This window comes from Colias croceus, chromosome 21 (genome assembly GCF_905220415.1).
Source record: "Colias croceus chromosome 21, ilColCroc2.1".
Lineage (NCBI taxonomy): Eukaryota > Metazoa > Arthropoda > Insecta > Lepidoptera > Pieridae > Colias > Colias croceus.
The window spans coordinates 4,643,333-4,658,611 of NC_059557.1; the positions used below are offsets into that span (position 1 = coordinate 4,643,333).

Here is a 15,279-nt window from a genome sequence, read left to right on the forward strand (position 1 = left end):
TTTCGTACATTTAAATTATCTTACTTGCTCACACACACAAATTTTAAAGTGTCAAGCTAAGGCTTTATTGTTTTAGTTTTTCATTTTAAACTATAGGTACCTTGGAAGATCAGCACCGGGTTTCGAACCCAGGATGTTTTGGTTATAAAACATAAATTCAGACATACCGACTCGGCAATCGGTTATGAATCGTTAAGTAATAAAACAAAAGCATATAATTTTATTTATTTATTTACATACTGTGTACAATGTACATTATTAAACAGATAAAAACTTGTTAATAATATTAATTTCGTTTGACTTTTGAGTACAGATACAAAATATATATTGATGCACTTAATAATAATAATTTAAAAGCATATTATCATGCTCATGTATATTGTATAATCGTGATACAACCTCATAACTCATATCATTTCATTGCAAAATAATATCAAGTCCATTTAGATATTAATTCTTAAACTAAAAAAAAAATCACTCGAACCATAGACAGGCTGGCATTTGACAGTTCATATTCCTTTTAAATATTATTATAACTGGTCATAAAAAAAATTTAAAAATAAAACACCATAATTCTAAATTTGAATTTTTAAAAAGTATTCTATCGTTCGATCATACGGAGACGCAGAGGCCCGTCTGGCGCGTACATGAATGTAACTGCGTATTCGAGCGGCTCGTGGTGGTATTCCAATCTGTAGCGGCGTAATAGCTGAAAAATAAATATTGAGATCTTGTTAAAATGGTATTTATTATGCATTATGCAGTCATACTTTATGCAGTCGTGTATTTAATGAATATCTTTATGAGGTGTATTTTATAAAATGTTTTCTATATGGTAATAAAACTAAATTACATTTTCTTTTAATTACATTTTTTTTTCATGCCAACAACAATTTATTTTGTTCAATGTTCAAATATCCATTTTCAACAATCGAAAACTTTTCAACATTACCAGATCTAATTAACACACTTTACATATTGTAGATATTCATCTACGTATATTGTTAAAACGAAGTATACTTTAATAAACAAACGAGTTTAAATAACAACAAACAATGCTATAAACTAACCTTAGCCAAAAGCACTTGTATCTCCAAGTCCGCGAATCGTCTGCCTAAACATATTCTTGCCCCAAAGCCATAGGGCAAAGAGGCAAATGAATGCAAACGGCCATTTGCCTCAAGCCACCTTTCTGGCTTGAACTCGTCTGGGTTCGAGACAAATTGCTCCATATTACCAGTCACTATGGTCGGGAATACGACTTGCACCTGGAGATAATTGATATATTATAACTAGGGGTTCAATCCGGCTTCACCCCTACTATAGCCTATAACAATGAGGAATCACGTGCAAAATACAAATCCAAGGATGAAAGAATTTTTGAAATCGGTCAAGTAATTCCTGAGATTAGCGCGTACAAACAAACAAACTCTTCAGCTTTATAATATCAGTATAGATAGAAGAGGCAAATGAATGCAATCGGCCATTTCCCTCAAGCCATCTCTCTGGCCTGAACTCGTCTGGGTTCGAGACAAATTGCTCCATATTACCAGTAACTATGGTCGGGAATACTATTTGCACCTGGTGATCATTAGTTCATAGTTTGAATCAGGTGTATATCTCTAATATACGAATCGTTCGAATACTTTAATTTACGGACCTGTCCTCGTAACGTGATATCTTAAAGCAGTATTATTTCCAGTTTATAGGTCGTCTAGCGCTAATAATACTGCTAAGAGATATCATTATAACTCTCTGGTGATAATTATGTTCTATAATGGTAGGTGGGTTTCTTATATACTTTATACATATTATAAAGGGCAACAATTTTATGTGTGTTATACAATATGGTCAAAATTATTGCAGCGATTTCAAACATGGTTTCGCTGGAAAAAGCTACACTATTCCTAAGCGTGATAGAATAATATATTTATTTTTGTTTCTATCAAAAACTCAACATTTAATGAATGAATGAATGAATGAATGAATGAATGAATGAATGAATGTTAACTATATTTATTATCAATTGTAACAGCCAATACATAAAATAATAATAGATTATTATGTGAAAATATTCTTACGCCTTTCGGTATATGATAGCCGCAAATGACGTCATCTTCTTGCAGCGTTCTTCCATTGCCAATAACTGTTGAATACATCCTGCAATTAGAAAAGAAGAAATTTATATGAAAATTTTTAATCAAACAAATCAAATTCAACAAGAATTTTAAACAGCTACTATTTTCTCAATACAAAAACTGTATGTGCCAACTTGCTAGTAACTGCCTCCTCTGCACTGATATTATAAAGGCAAAAGATTAAATTGTTTCTAAGGGCATAAACCAAAAAAATATCTACTAACCTTTATATAAAATCGCACTACTAGTGAAATTTACTTTATTCCTCAGTAATTATAGACTACATTCATTTTCTTCTGTTTCTAATTATGGCAAATTAAAATTGGCATTAAAATGCATACCTAAAAACTTCTCTAACAAACGCCTTGGTATAATGCAACTTGTCCAAATCCGAGTAAGAGAGAGGTTTAGTCGGATCGGGCAACACTCTTCTGATCTCTTCCGCCATTTTTTCTTGTTGTTTCAGTCTTGTGGCCGCTTGGTAGAGAATCGAACAGACTGCCATTGAAATCTATAAGAAGATAAGTATGTACGCAATTTTATTAATTTCTTCTGTATAATTAAGGGAATCTTTGGGAAAATCTAAATCAAATCTTTATATGAAATTACAAATGGATGCAATACTATCTCTATTCTCTTTAAACGTAGACAAAACAACTGGCACACACATCAACTATTTCCTATATTTAATCCTTGTTCTTCAACTATTTTCATCACAATAAGTGCTGTGCTTCACCTGTAAAACTTACATACTATTTAGTAATCTGTGGTAAGAGTTTATGCCCAGCACACGTGTCAGAAGTGTAACTTCTTTGGCAAGATTCAAGTACATATACCAAAATAGTCGCCTTACTCCATGTCGTGACGGTATTGCCATGACGCGCCCTTGAAATTTTACTCTCAACGCGCCTAAAGAAGTTTCACTTAAAAAAGAAATTCTCACCGTATCAATGCCAACGAGGATAAGGTCAAGGGCCATAATTGTAGCTATCTTGGGGTCTCCTTCGCTCTTGAGAACCCGTTCGAGAAGGGACAGGTCATTCTCTGACGTCACTTTCTTGGTTTTTAGACGCTCTAGCGCCTCGTTGATGTAACGTGAGCATAGCCTGGAAAATACAAATATAAGAATATATTTTTTAAGAAATTAAACAGGAGGCCGGGTTAAATATTAGTTTGGATGTTATAATAATGTACTGCGCTTCTACACAACTGCCTAATTGATGTAGACAGTTGATAACAAATCACAGCAAGTCAACAACTATTAACTAAGTGAGGGTAGTTGGGTCGTCGTATAAATAACGTCACAAAGATATTAAATCAAAAGCTACGTCTAACAATTTCTTGATTACTTACCAAGAGAAAGAAAGAATTAATTGAATTGACGACGCGGTTGGCGCAGTGGTAAAAGTAACTGCCTACTGAGCCGTCGGTCCCGGGTTCGATCCCCGGTCAGGGCAAATATTTGTGTGATGAACTCAATTGTTCTTGGGTCTGGGTGTTATTATCTATATATGTATTTATTAAATATTATATTTATCGTCGCCTAGTACCCACAACTTAATTGAGCTTACTGTGGGACTAGGTCGATTTGTGTAATAATGTCCTATAATATTTATTTATTATTATTTATTATTTATTTAATTGTCGCAAATTGTGACGATAGGATTACAGTGAAGGGTTTATTAAAGACCATGTATGTATATTATTTTAAAAAAGGCAATAATTAAAAGCTTTACTATTTTATCGTCTTTCGTCCATTTTGCAAGGAAATTGAATATTTTGTGACTATCGAGTAAGCGAAGTGAAATCACGCAATAAGTTTAAAAACACTATACTACACCTTCCCAAAACCTCTAAAAGCAATACTCACTCAACAAAGAAGTTCATATTATTAACATATTTCGTCCACAACGGCGTCGGTATGTATCTCCAGTATGGCGCCTTTAATTCCAACACAGCTACATTGCGTAGCGCGTATTTGGCCGCGTCTATGATGCGTTGCGGTTCTGAGTTGTTGCTTAGGTCCCGGGAGAGACAACCTAGCCGCACGTCTAGAGCTACACGGCCGATACCTGCAGAATAATTTTTATTAATTAATATTAACATGTTAGTAAACTTAGAGTAAGTAAGTAAAAATGCTGGTTGGATTTAATTGTAAATTTTTAATGGTATTTGTGTTTGAAGAGTGCGAAATTTTATCCAAATATGATCAATACCATTCAATACTTGACTTGCAAATATTAAAAGTTATTTTTTTGGTAAATTAATTAGTACTCTGTAACAGGTATACTATGTACTAAAACATCACAATAAAATCCCTCTCATGATGACCCTTGTTTATAAAAAGCATCTAATAAATAAAATTATTGTTGTTAAGTGCTTAACTTTTCTTTACAGTAGGTAGGAAAGAAAACGATCCTACCTAAAATTGTAGGTTTTACTTAAAACTAAATTTTAGTGCATTTACTATAATCCCATATACGTGAGAGTTCCCTCCCTACTATATTCATATAATATAAACGTACATAAACATAAAATGAATTAATACTCACATTCCAGAGACCACTTATGTATATCATTGTCAAATTCCTTCGGCAAATCTCCATTTTCATCTCTAGCATCTTCCATGTACTTTATAAAGTCTTCTGTCACCATCTCAATGGGAGCCACATACTTCTTGACAGTTTGAGGCTGTAAGATTGGACGTTGGACTTTGGACCGGAATGTTCTCCATTGCTCGCCGTGGCTGTAAACAATTTGATGGTTATTATGGTAGTTATAGAAAAAATTGTTGGAAAGACCTGCTTAAATGCTTTTCTTATGGCAAAGCAAGCAAATGAGCAGGTGGCATGGTATTACGAGGTCACCTTCACCCATAACACTGTTGCAGGTGCTTTACCGACCCTTACAAAAACATTTATTGAATTTGTTATTATTTTAATATTTTAACTTACTTATTGGCAATATAGGTATATTGCCAATAAGCAAAAAGTTACAAGCAACAAGTTTTAGTTAGTAAATTTTATTTCAACAAGTTTTATTTACGAAAGTAAATAATTACCAAAAGCTACAGGCAAAATGATGTTGACATCAAACTTTGGCCCTCGACAAACATTTCTCAACTCTACCGGTCTAAGGTTAAAGTTTTGTCATAATTTATTATTTCCACTAGAGATGTGCTCATGACAATTAAAATGTTAATCTTAGCCTGACGAACCTAGTTGAGCTAAGTTTATGGGAAGGTAACTAATTAAGGAAGGTGGCACTAAACAGAGAGAATATATAGGTAGCTAATCTCACAAGGATATTCTTAACGTGAACCTTTTATCATAATCGATAGAGCATTTTTATAAAAATATAACTAGAATACTTCTAGTAATCAAATAATTCATTATTAAATTCACAGCGAAAATATTATTTATTCAGAAACTAAAATACGCAAAGTCGCAAACTATAATAAGCTTACTGTATACGCAATAACACAAACTAGAAATAATTTTTCGCATTGTTTTTTAATTGAAGAGATCCTTTTTTATACATTTTCAATTATTGAATATGCATAGAAAAATGCATAGTTATTGTAACAGCAAAAAAAATCATTATATCAAAAATACCTACCTACCACACTCACGATTCCCGAATTAAAAATACTAATTCTTTACTTGCTAGCCCAGCAATAAAAAAATCGCATTAAAAAGAGATACCTATCGTAAGTCGTAACGAAACAAAAAACGCAGCCGGCAGCACACATTCTAAAATTATTAGCTGTACGAACATAAGACCTAACTATAGTAACTACCTATTTATTTAACGATCTATTAGCACGTGTGTCTTTCATAATCAGGTTACATGAATAATTCACAATAGACCTTCATTAATCCTAAAGCAACTCAATGAATAACAATTATACTCTCGGAAAACCTAAATACTACACTCATTGATAAATTAAGTTATAGTAAAATGTGTCAATGAACTCGCAAGTTCAACGATCCAAACAGGTTGAATAAAAACAACTGACATAATTATGTCAAGGAAATTTAATTTCATTTCATTATTTCTTTTGTTTATATTAACTTTTATTATATATGTATCTTCTTGTGAGTTATGCCAGATTATTATAAGGCGAAGCTTACTTCGCCTGGATTCAGTGGTTAATTCATAAGCGTTTATAATCGATTATCGAAGGGCCTTGGTTTTGATGTACAGTGAAGATCAATAAAAATAATCTGGCATAACTCACAAGAAGATTGGAGACGTTCTTAGTTATAAACTACACTAGTTATTACTTTTTCAATTAAAATTCCTGCTTATTATTTTATTGATTTTACAAGAGTGGGTATAATTTTAAATACGGTTAATCATTCGTTTCGAACATTACAGCGAGTGTGGTCACGGCCCACCGGGAGACTAAGTTGATATAATAATTACTTAATACATAATATTATGTTTCGAAGGTCATACAAAAATTCGTGATTACCTCCACCGATCTCTCTACGTTTCTATTTTAAACTTTCCCGAAGTACCTACGAGTTTTAAAATAAAAATGAATTACACAAATGTTCAAATTTTATCATAGCAAAATATGTATACTGTTACAAACACATCATAACACCCAAAACAACCTACATTCAAACCAATCAAACCCACAAACTCGTTTATAACATTAAAAATTCTCCTTTCCAAGTAGTTATGAAGAAATCGCATACAGAATGAAAATTATACAGGTAGCCATCTGATTGGCTGTTTGCTTGTCGTGCTTCTCGATCGTGAGACAATGCGGTAAGTAAGGAAAATAATTGTAGCATGTCATACATAGACGAGTGAGTGGCAGATTGGAGACGTAACGTTTTAAATTCGCTGTTACTTGTTACTAATCTATACTAATATTATAAAGAAGAGTTTGTTTGTTTGAACGCGCTAATCTCAGGAACTACTAGTCCGATTTGAAAAATTATTTCGGTGTTAGATAGTCCATTTATCGAGGAAGGCATATAGGCTATATTTATATATCATCACGCTAAGACCAACAGGAGCGGAGCCTCGCGGGTGAAACCGCTAAGAACATTATTTTAATCTACAGCTTCAATTACTTCATGACATGAAGTAATTGAAGGTGTAGATTAAAATAATCATCAGTTCCTGATATGATTGGTCCTTTCATGTATCATCACTACCTACATAGTATAAAACAAAGTCGCTTTCTCTGTCCCTATGTCCCTTTGTATGCTTAAATCTTTAAAACTACGCAACGGATTTTGATTTTTATTAATAGATAGAGTGATTCAAGAGGAAGGTTTTAGTATATAATTTATTAGGTTTTAGACAAAGCGGGCGAAGCTGCGGGCGGCAAGCTAGTTAAATATAATTCATGCATATATGTAGGAACTGTTTAAATACTTTTGCTGTACGAGTTTCGAAACCGGATAATGTCCATGAATCGCTTTTACCGGTTCTCTTACTCATATTTACTTAAGTTTATTTATCATTCTTTATAAAACAATGACTGAACATCTTCACGGTCGACTTGTAAGTTGTAAAATAACTATAGGTAGTTCACCAATAGCAAATAGTACGTAATCATATGCCATACCAATAGCATGTTGTTTGCTTTCATCGTAAGATATTTAGAAAATTCAAATTAACTGTCCGCTGTCACGTGGTAAAAGGATGCATGTATCCCGATTTGGTTATGTCAACTTCCATCGTTCTAAAGTGAAAACTGCATTAAGGATGCAATAATTTTCTAGGCAAGTACTTTGTAAATTTAGTATGTGCTTGTACTGGAGGTTCTATGTCTTTGAGTTTTATAACTACGTTTTCTTAACTAGTAAAGTACTCATTGTTAAAACTCTATAATGTAATCGCCAAATAAAGAATGAACATTGTAAAAGAGTTTGGAAATAACACCCCCATCAATTAAGACAATTACATTCCCATACAATATCTTATTCATAAAATACCTATAATTAATTACAAAGAAATCTAGTAACTACCTACTAGAGAATTAGCGATGGTGGTAGTCCTAAAAGCCACTCGATGTCATTTACCTATGGTAACCTCGCTTTCGCTTCGCCCCACTTCGCAAGTAGAACACATCTGACTGGTTCGCACCACGCACGGTTTGATAGATAATTGTGATGCTACTGTTTGCTGTGACTTATCCATAAAGTGACTCGGGATAAACTAAAATAATACCTACTTATACGAATATTAAATTAATAGTGGGTTTAAAATACGGTTATTTATTTACTTGCCCCTTTATAAAGTGTAAAAATATCTATCGTGTACATATTGACAAAGTTTTATATACTTTTGTCGTTATCTATAAAAAAGGATTTAGAATTAAAATAGTGATGATAATTAATAAGAGGAACTATTATTTTTAAGACCAGGATTTGGCCTTTCATCCAAATTCATTCAGACATTCTGCCATAATATGATTAAGTTTGGATGTAATAACAAACATAATACAGTTAATATAGTTATGGACGTCCTAAAATTCGCAAATATATCTACTACTAGCTGTGCCGCGCGGTTTCACCCGCGTGGCTTCGCTCCTGTTGGTCTTAGCGTGATAATATATAGCCTACTAGCGGTCCGCCCCGGCTTCACCCGAGGTACATATTTCGCAATAAAAGGTAGCCTATGTCCTTTCTCGAGTATCAAAATATCTCCATACCAAATTTCATGCAAATTGGTTCAGTAGTTTAGGCGTGCCGCGTGATTGAGTAACAGACAGACAGACAGAGTTACTTTCGCATTTATAATATGTATTAGTAGGGATATTACTCGTGGATAATGTAGCTTTCGAATGGTGAAAGAATTTTTAAAATCGGTCCAGTAGTTATTCATTACAATCAAACAAACAAAGTTTTCCTCTTTATAATATTAGTGTAGATTAGTATAACTATGGTCAATGGAGACACGGAGATGTATCTCGATATGTGTGCGAACAAATAAGTCATATCACGAATTACCTATAACGTACATATATCCGAAGGTTATGCTAATTTGCTTAGCTATTTTTGACTAGTTGGTTAGCAGTTAGTACCTATAAAATGGACAAACTTTATGCTTACATAAAATTATGATGGAAACAAATATACCAGAGGAATCTATGCATGACAACTTTGCTATTTTTACACCGATTTTAAGTTATCATAACTATACCAGCCATTAGCACAAAAATTAATCCTTAACAAAAATCCGTTTTGGTGACAATTGCCAACATATTGTGAGCTTTTTTATAATTTTTGCCGAATGCAATCCCTTTGAATTAATTCCAATAATCATTCCTACTATAGGTCAAAAATTAGATTTTTTATTAGTATTATTAGTAACACATAACCCTAGTATGCGATAACATTACGCATATTCTAGTTTCCAAGTGCATTATGTCAGGAGCGCCAACGCAAGTGCTAAACAAACATTCAATACCATCCCGCTAAGTGTCATTGTCATTCAGTTTAGTACATTTCAGTGCTAAGTAATTGGGAAAACAATGACACAACAGTTTTGAAGGTCGTGTAAACTGTATCATAAGTAAATTCCTCTAGTTCTAGTCTCGAATTTCGCAGTTATTTTCTGATACATGGGACACTGTATAACCAATTTGATAGAGCCGTTATGAGATCTAAATGGAATTTAATAGTTTTTAAATTGTATTAATAGAAATGTTGCAATTTGACAGATAAAATTATAACAATCAACTAAAAAATGATTATACCGGATCCAACGATTAAATAAAATAATAACAATATCCGAAGATCGTGAACAAAAGCAGGAAGAGTAGGAAGTCCCTTTATGCTGCATGTTAGATCTGTTTCGCTGATTGATTTTCGTTTCGATCAGTTCAGTCCTATCGTTCCTGTATGTCCGAAACATTATTTTTCCTTCACATTCCCTAATCTCCCCTAGCAATTAATAACTGTGTACCTCTCATCTATGCGCGTTCATTGTACCAAGGAGGCGGTCATATTTTTCGCATTTATTTATTAACGATTGCTTCTTAACGCAACACATCGAAATCTATTGACCTTATAAAATATTAAAACGAGATCTTGAAAGTTGACACGATCTACCCAAGTTTCGACATGAGCAATTAACAACAACCTTCTATCACTTCGTTGAGGTATACAATTCACTAACCACAGTACTCCAATTACAAGTCCTAAAATACTGAGACTAGATTATCTAGGTACAGAACAGAACCAGTATAATAAATCATTGTATAATCACAATGCCTAGGTCTAAGTTATGCCCTATGAGACCAATATACGTGACAAGGCATAAATTTATATAAATAAGCAAACAATCACAAGGTGAAGAATAATTGAATCGTGTGAGTCAATAGATGCTGAAGTATTCAATAAATAGGCATAAACAGCGATTGGTATTCCCGTACTGGGCAAGATAGCATTAGCAGACGCGTAAAAAGAATGTAAATGGTTAGGATTATTTCATAGAATTACACTTTTATCGACACTGTGTCGATCGTGTCTTCGAAAACGATGACAGATTTGTAAATAGCTAGAGTCTAGACATTTATATTGCGATATCTACAGACTACGCTGTAACACTTTGGTAGCAACAAATTTGGGTTAATAGCTAAATTGTATGGAACCAACCAACCAAACAAAGGTCAGTAAAAGTTATAAACAAAAAGCTCTATGTGTAATATTTTTAATTGTATATATGGAGGATATGCAAGTTTAGCTTTGACAATTAAAAATTTAAGGTTCTTTACGAATAGCCAGAACATTATCAAAAATTATTTCTAATATTCACAAAAATATATTTGTAATCTATATCCAATTCATACCATAATACCTATGTAATATTAAGGAAACTATTTTAGAAAGTATTCTAAACCTAGATTAGTTGCGAAATATCTAATGGATTTAATCGTTGGGCGCGGCTTAGATACCTGGGCATAATATTATTTAAAAAAACAGTTGCGTGAGTAACATTCTTTAACAATTCAAGGCTTTTGGCAGTTAATCATTTTACAAAGATGCTTAAGCAACATCTTTGGCCTTAAGTATTCTTAATACAATGAAACATTAAATAGTTTTAAGGTATTTTTAGTTTATTGAAACGTCGTCATGAACTTTAGTAAATTGATAAATTTTTTATTAAAATTATTTTACATTCAAATTTTATCAGCTATTCAATAAAATAAAATTAATAAATCCACGATGTGATATTGAATGAAAGTATTGCGTGTGTTAAATTTACATTCAGACTGTTATATAGGAAATAGAAAAATGAATATCACGGTATATTTCGCAATTAACATATTTTAATTTTTAATGCGAATACGGCGCGGTGAAAGTCGCCGCGAAAGTCAAGGCTACTTTTGAGTTTTGACAACATCACTGAGATTTGAGATACACTACGAACGTATAATAAGAGCTTTAGAAACATTCTGGGGGAAATGGAACAAGAATTTAGGAGAGAAAGCAGCTTTATATCGCACTTCATTTGGAACGCTACTAAATAGAGGTAGAACCATATTGTAATTTCTTTATTTTGAAAAATATTTAAGAAAGAACTTCCAGAAATGTTTTCCAAAACTCTCATTTCAAGATTTACAGTTAATTATAAAAAAAAAATACTTACACTCCCACAACTCCAGGCAAGTCTCCGAAGAAATCCTTCCTAACTTCAGACTTATATTTCACAAGACATGGCATAGCTGGCCTGAAGGGTGTGGGTCCCTCTCGCCTGTACATCCTCTCGATTTCATCAGCATCATACACAAACAACAGATCTGGCCTGCCAATCAAGCCACCGAGGCGCACAATCCTTCCATATCTCTCGAGAAACAATTTGGTCACTTTAGCGAATTCGGATATATCAAACTGGCCGATAACAGGAACCATTCGCCACGTATTACCAAGGAGAGGAATGGGTTTAGGACCTGGTACTTCGGAGTAGGGTTTAGCATTGGCAAATACTTCATCGGTGAGAGAGGCAGTGGGTGCTATTTGGGATCTTTGACGTTTGGAAAAAGGGCATCCCGTGGTCGCTTGGCGGGCGTGTGTTACGGAGAAAGGGCGCGCGTACGCGGTGAACTTTTGTAAGGAACGCCCCATAACGATGTCGACCGGTTGGCGGTCTTTTGACGACTGGCGCGAGATACACCGTACACGGCAGATTTGCCGTTAGGTGACGAGGCATTGCAGTCACGGACATGGGTGCGTTCTCTTTTTTTTTAACTTTCTATAGCGCTGCGCCGAGTTCACCATGCTGTTATTGTTTTTATACGCGGTGTAAATAACATGACTTCTTGAGTCTTTCTTTTGTTTTATTTTCGTATTCATTAACAATAATTTATACTTTATAGCTTGTATGATATATTTTCATGATTCCCCCTCATTTGATTTATCAAGGATTTGATCTACCTAACTATATTTATTTATTTCCCACCCCAATCAATGAAATAAAAGTGCAGGTAAGTATATTTTTAACAGAGTGAAGTTGATTCAAATTCCTGGTGTGGCAAGTACATTTTTGGAAATCCTTAAATGCAGTTTTCTTTATTTAAAAAATAATGGAATGCTTCATTTTAGTTAAATTTTCTATCTTCTGTATCTGTATAAATACATATTAAGCTTCCGTCAGTAGCTTTACAAAATTCCACTCTGTATATGTGTGTTTGTTTAATCCGACCATCCACTACTGTCTCAAAGCATCACATAAAATATACCACAACTAGGTATACAATATCACATCAATTTTTATCACAATAAAAAAGTTGTTTGATATTAAAACTCTACTTTATATTGAGGATAATATACGCATCATTCAATAAAAACAATTTACATTTGGATAGATTATAGATACTAATTACTACTTACATTAACTAACTTAAAACAGCTCCGGCTTTAAATTATTCGGATTTATCGGATTATTCTCATCGTACATCCAAAGTATTTCCAAAATTTTCATTGACACCTTAGCCGCTTCTAAAGAGTCCATTTGATTTAATTTTTCCACCACTGCTTTGCCTATTTTACTGTTTTTACTGTTCTCTAAGCCAAAAGCATCATTTTGAACACCTTTAAATACTGATAAAAGATTTTCCGCTATACCCATACAAGTAAGTTTGGTCGGATTTGTAAAACTGTCCTGTGAATGGTCACTGGCCCAATCTTGGTTTTGCTCTTCAGAGTCTGATGTATTCTAGAAAAAAAAATTATTGCATAAATAACCTAGCTTTGGCTTAGTTACAACTATATAAGCAATTACATTTTTAAATCCTACTAATATTATAAAAGCGAAAGTTTGTGAGGATGGATGGATGTTTGTTACTCTTCCACTCAAATACTACTGAACGGATTACAATGAAATTTGGCATGTACATGAAGACTCAAAATAAGTAAGGTAAGTAAGACAGGCTACTTTTTATCCCGGAAACGAGAGCATGCAGATTTTTCTTTGAAAATGCGGGTGCGTAAATCTAGTATGCTATATATTTAATACTTTATTACGTTTACATATTATACGTTTACATATGTACATATTTACGTTTTCTCTACATATGAACCATCCTCGTACTTCAAGGAATATAATAGAAAAAGAATTGTCGAAATCGGTTCAGCTGTTTATAAGTGATGCCGTGACAATGCGAAACGGGTTTCACATTAGCTTTTGAAAAGAAGCATTACATTGAAAAGTAACAAAACTTGGATATTTTTTATACTCAAATGTTTATTAAAAGCTATTACATCATAACATTTCCCTGAAATTAATAGATTTAAACAAGCTTAAAACTTACTTTTGTTATTTTTTCTTCATCAAGCCCTGTGTCATTTCTATAGCTTCTATTTACTTTTACCAAAAATTGGCACGGTTCCCACAAATGCCAATTTACTTTATATGGCTAAAACAAGAAAGGAATTTAAAAATATGCATTATATTCTTGACTAGGTTTATTTGAATGATTTCAATACAAATTTTAATTTTAATGTACCTATATAGGTATAGAATAATATAAAAATCAGTCTCAAAATGTGTTGGTAAGCACATAAATCAAGAATGGCTGAAATTGTTTATTTATAATATTCTTTCATGTATGAGGATGGTTCTTATGGAGAGAAAACTTAAACATGTTCCACAGGCAAAGCTATTTCATCTGACTTTATTCATAATGGTTTCTTTACTAGAGTTACAATATTATTTTTTATTCAAGGAAAGTTACAAATAGTGTGCAACTTACTTCGCTCTGTGAGTCTGAACTGGCTTTAACTTTTCGTAAATAATTAGCGAAAGTGGATCTTATGTTAGTCCATCGTTCTTTCACTGCTTGACCAGAAAATTCATCCCCATACTTGGCAGCAAATTCTGCATAAGTCTGATCTTTTGATTCACTTGAGGTGTACTTAGGATGTTTTGGATTCCATATATTTGGCCTACTTTGAATAAATTTCACTAAATTTAAATTCATCTTTCTAGTCCAGAATACTTTTTCTTTCGCGAAATCCGACAGCATATTGTAGGTACTAGGTAGGTACCTATAACTTGTAAATTTCGGGTCAAATATTTTCTAGTTAATTTTGTTCCATTATAAATTATTCTTATTTCCTTTCTGTAATATCTTTACGACATATTTTTAAATGATTACTCGATGATTGAACTAGGTAGGTACCTATTATTGCTCTTCGTCTTCGACATCAATTTCAACTGTCAAGATATTATTTTATTCAACCAATAATCAACCAATTTTAGTCCTTTTTTCTATTCTAAAACTATGAATTTTTAAAACTTTATTTTTGGATATAATTACATCAGGTTTACATACGCTCTATACAATATAATATAATTTATTACTCTAATTAAATACTTTGTTATTTTATTTCATCTTAATTTAAAAATTAAACTCGTGAATAAAATGTAAACAAAAATAATAAACTTGTGAGAATTGAGCTGGATGTCAAAATTCGAACAGTTAACAGATAAACAATACTGTAGATTATCTTAACATAACATTGAGATATACATATGGAGACGACACCGCCTACATTACTTATGTTCCGTTCACCATAAACCATATGGCTTAACTGCACTCAGTCGTGAGTCGCTTGCTCGCAATTGCGAGCAAGCGACTGAGTGCGGTGTCGTCTCCATAATATGTATA

General features: G+C 33.0%; 2 protein-coding genes across 4 annotated transcripts; both read right to left on the reverse strand.

The window, feature by feature from the left end:
- Positions 1 to 302: 302 nt before the first annotated feature.
- Positions 303 to 12,248, reverse strand: LOC123701276 (probable cytochrome P450 301a1, mitochondrial). The gene is made up of 8 exons (XM_045648692.1): positions 11,760 to 12,248; positions 4,691 to 4,884; positions 4,009 to 4,210; positions 3,082 to 3,244; positions 2,480 to 2,649; positions 2,082 to 2,160; positions 1,071 to 1,268; positions 303 to 709 (listed from the first exon to the last, which is right to left on the reverse strand). The coding sequence occupies exons 1-8, from the start codon at positions 12,233 to 12,235 to the stop codon at positions 602 to 604; spliced, it is 1,590 nt and encodes a 529-aa protein (XP_045504648.1). The 5' UTR covers positions 12,236 to 12,248; the 3' UTR covers positions 303 to 601.
- Positions 12,249 to 12,995: 747 nt separating this feature from the next.
- On the reverse strand, positions 12,996 to 15,028 carry LOC123701279. Of its 3 annotated transcripts, XM_045648700.1 has the most exons (4): positions 14,832 to 15,028; positions 14,362 to 14,651; positions 13,921 to 14,025; positions 12,996 to 13,325 (listed from the first exon to the last, which is right to left on the reverse strand). In XM_045648700.1, the coding sequence occupies exons 2-4, from the start codon at positions 14,632 to 14,634 to the stop codon at positions 13,011 to 13,013; spliced, it is 693 nt and encodes a 230-aa protein (XP_045504656.1). In that variant the 5' UTR covers positions 14,635 to 14,651; positions 14,832 to 15,028; the 3' UTR covers positions 12,996 to 13,010. The 3 variants fall into 3 exon arrangements, with proteins under 3 accessions (XP_045504656.1, XP_045504655.1, XP_045504657.1); XM_045648699.1 differs by lacking the exon at positions 14,832 to 15,028 and having other exon boundaries at positions 14,362 to 14,818; XM_045648701.1 differs by lacking the exons at positions 13,921 to 14,025; positions 14,832 to 15,028 and having other exon boundaries at positions 14,362 to 14,821.
- Between the last annotated feature and the right edge of the window lie 251 nt (positions 15,029 to 15,279).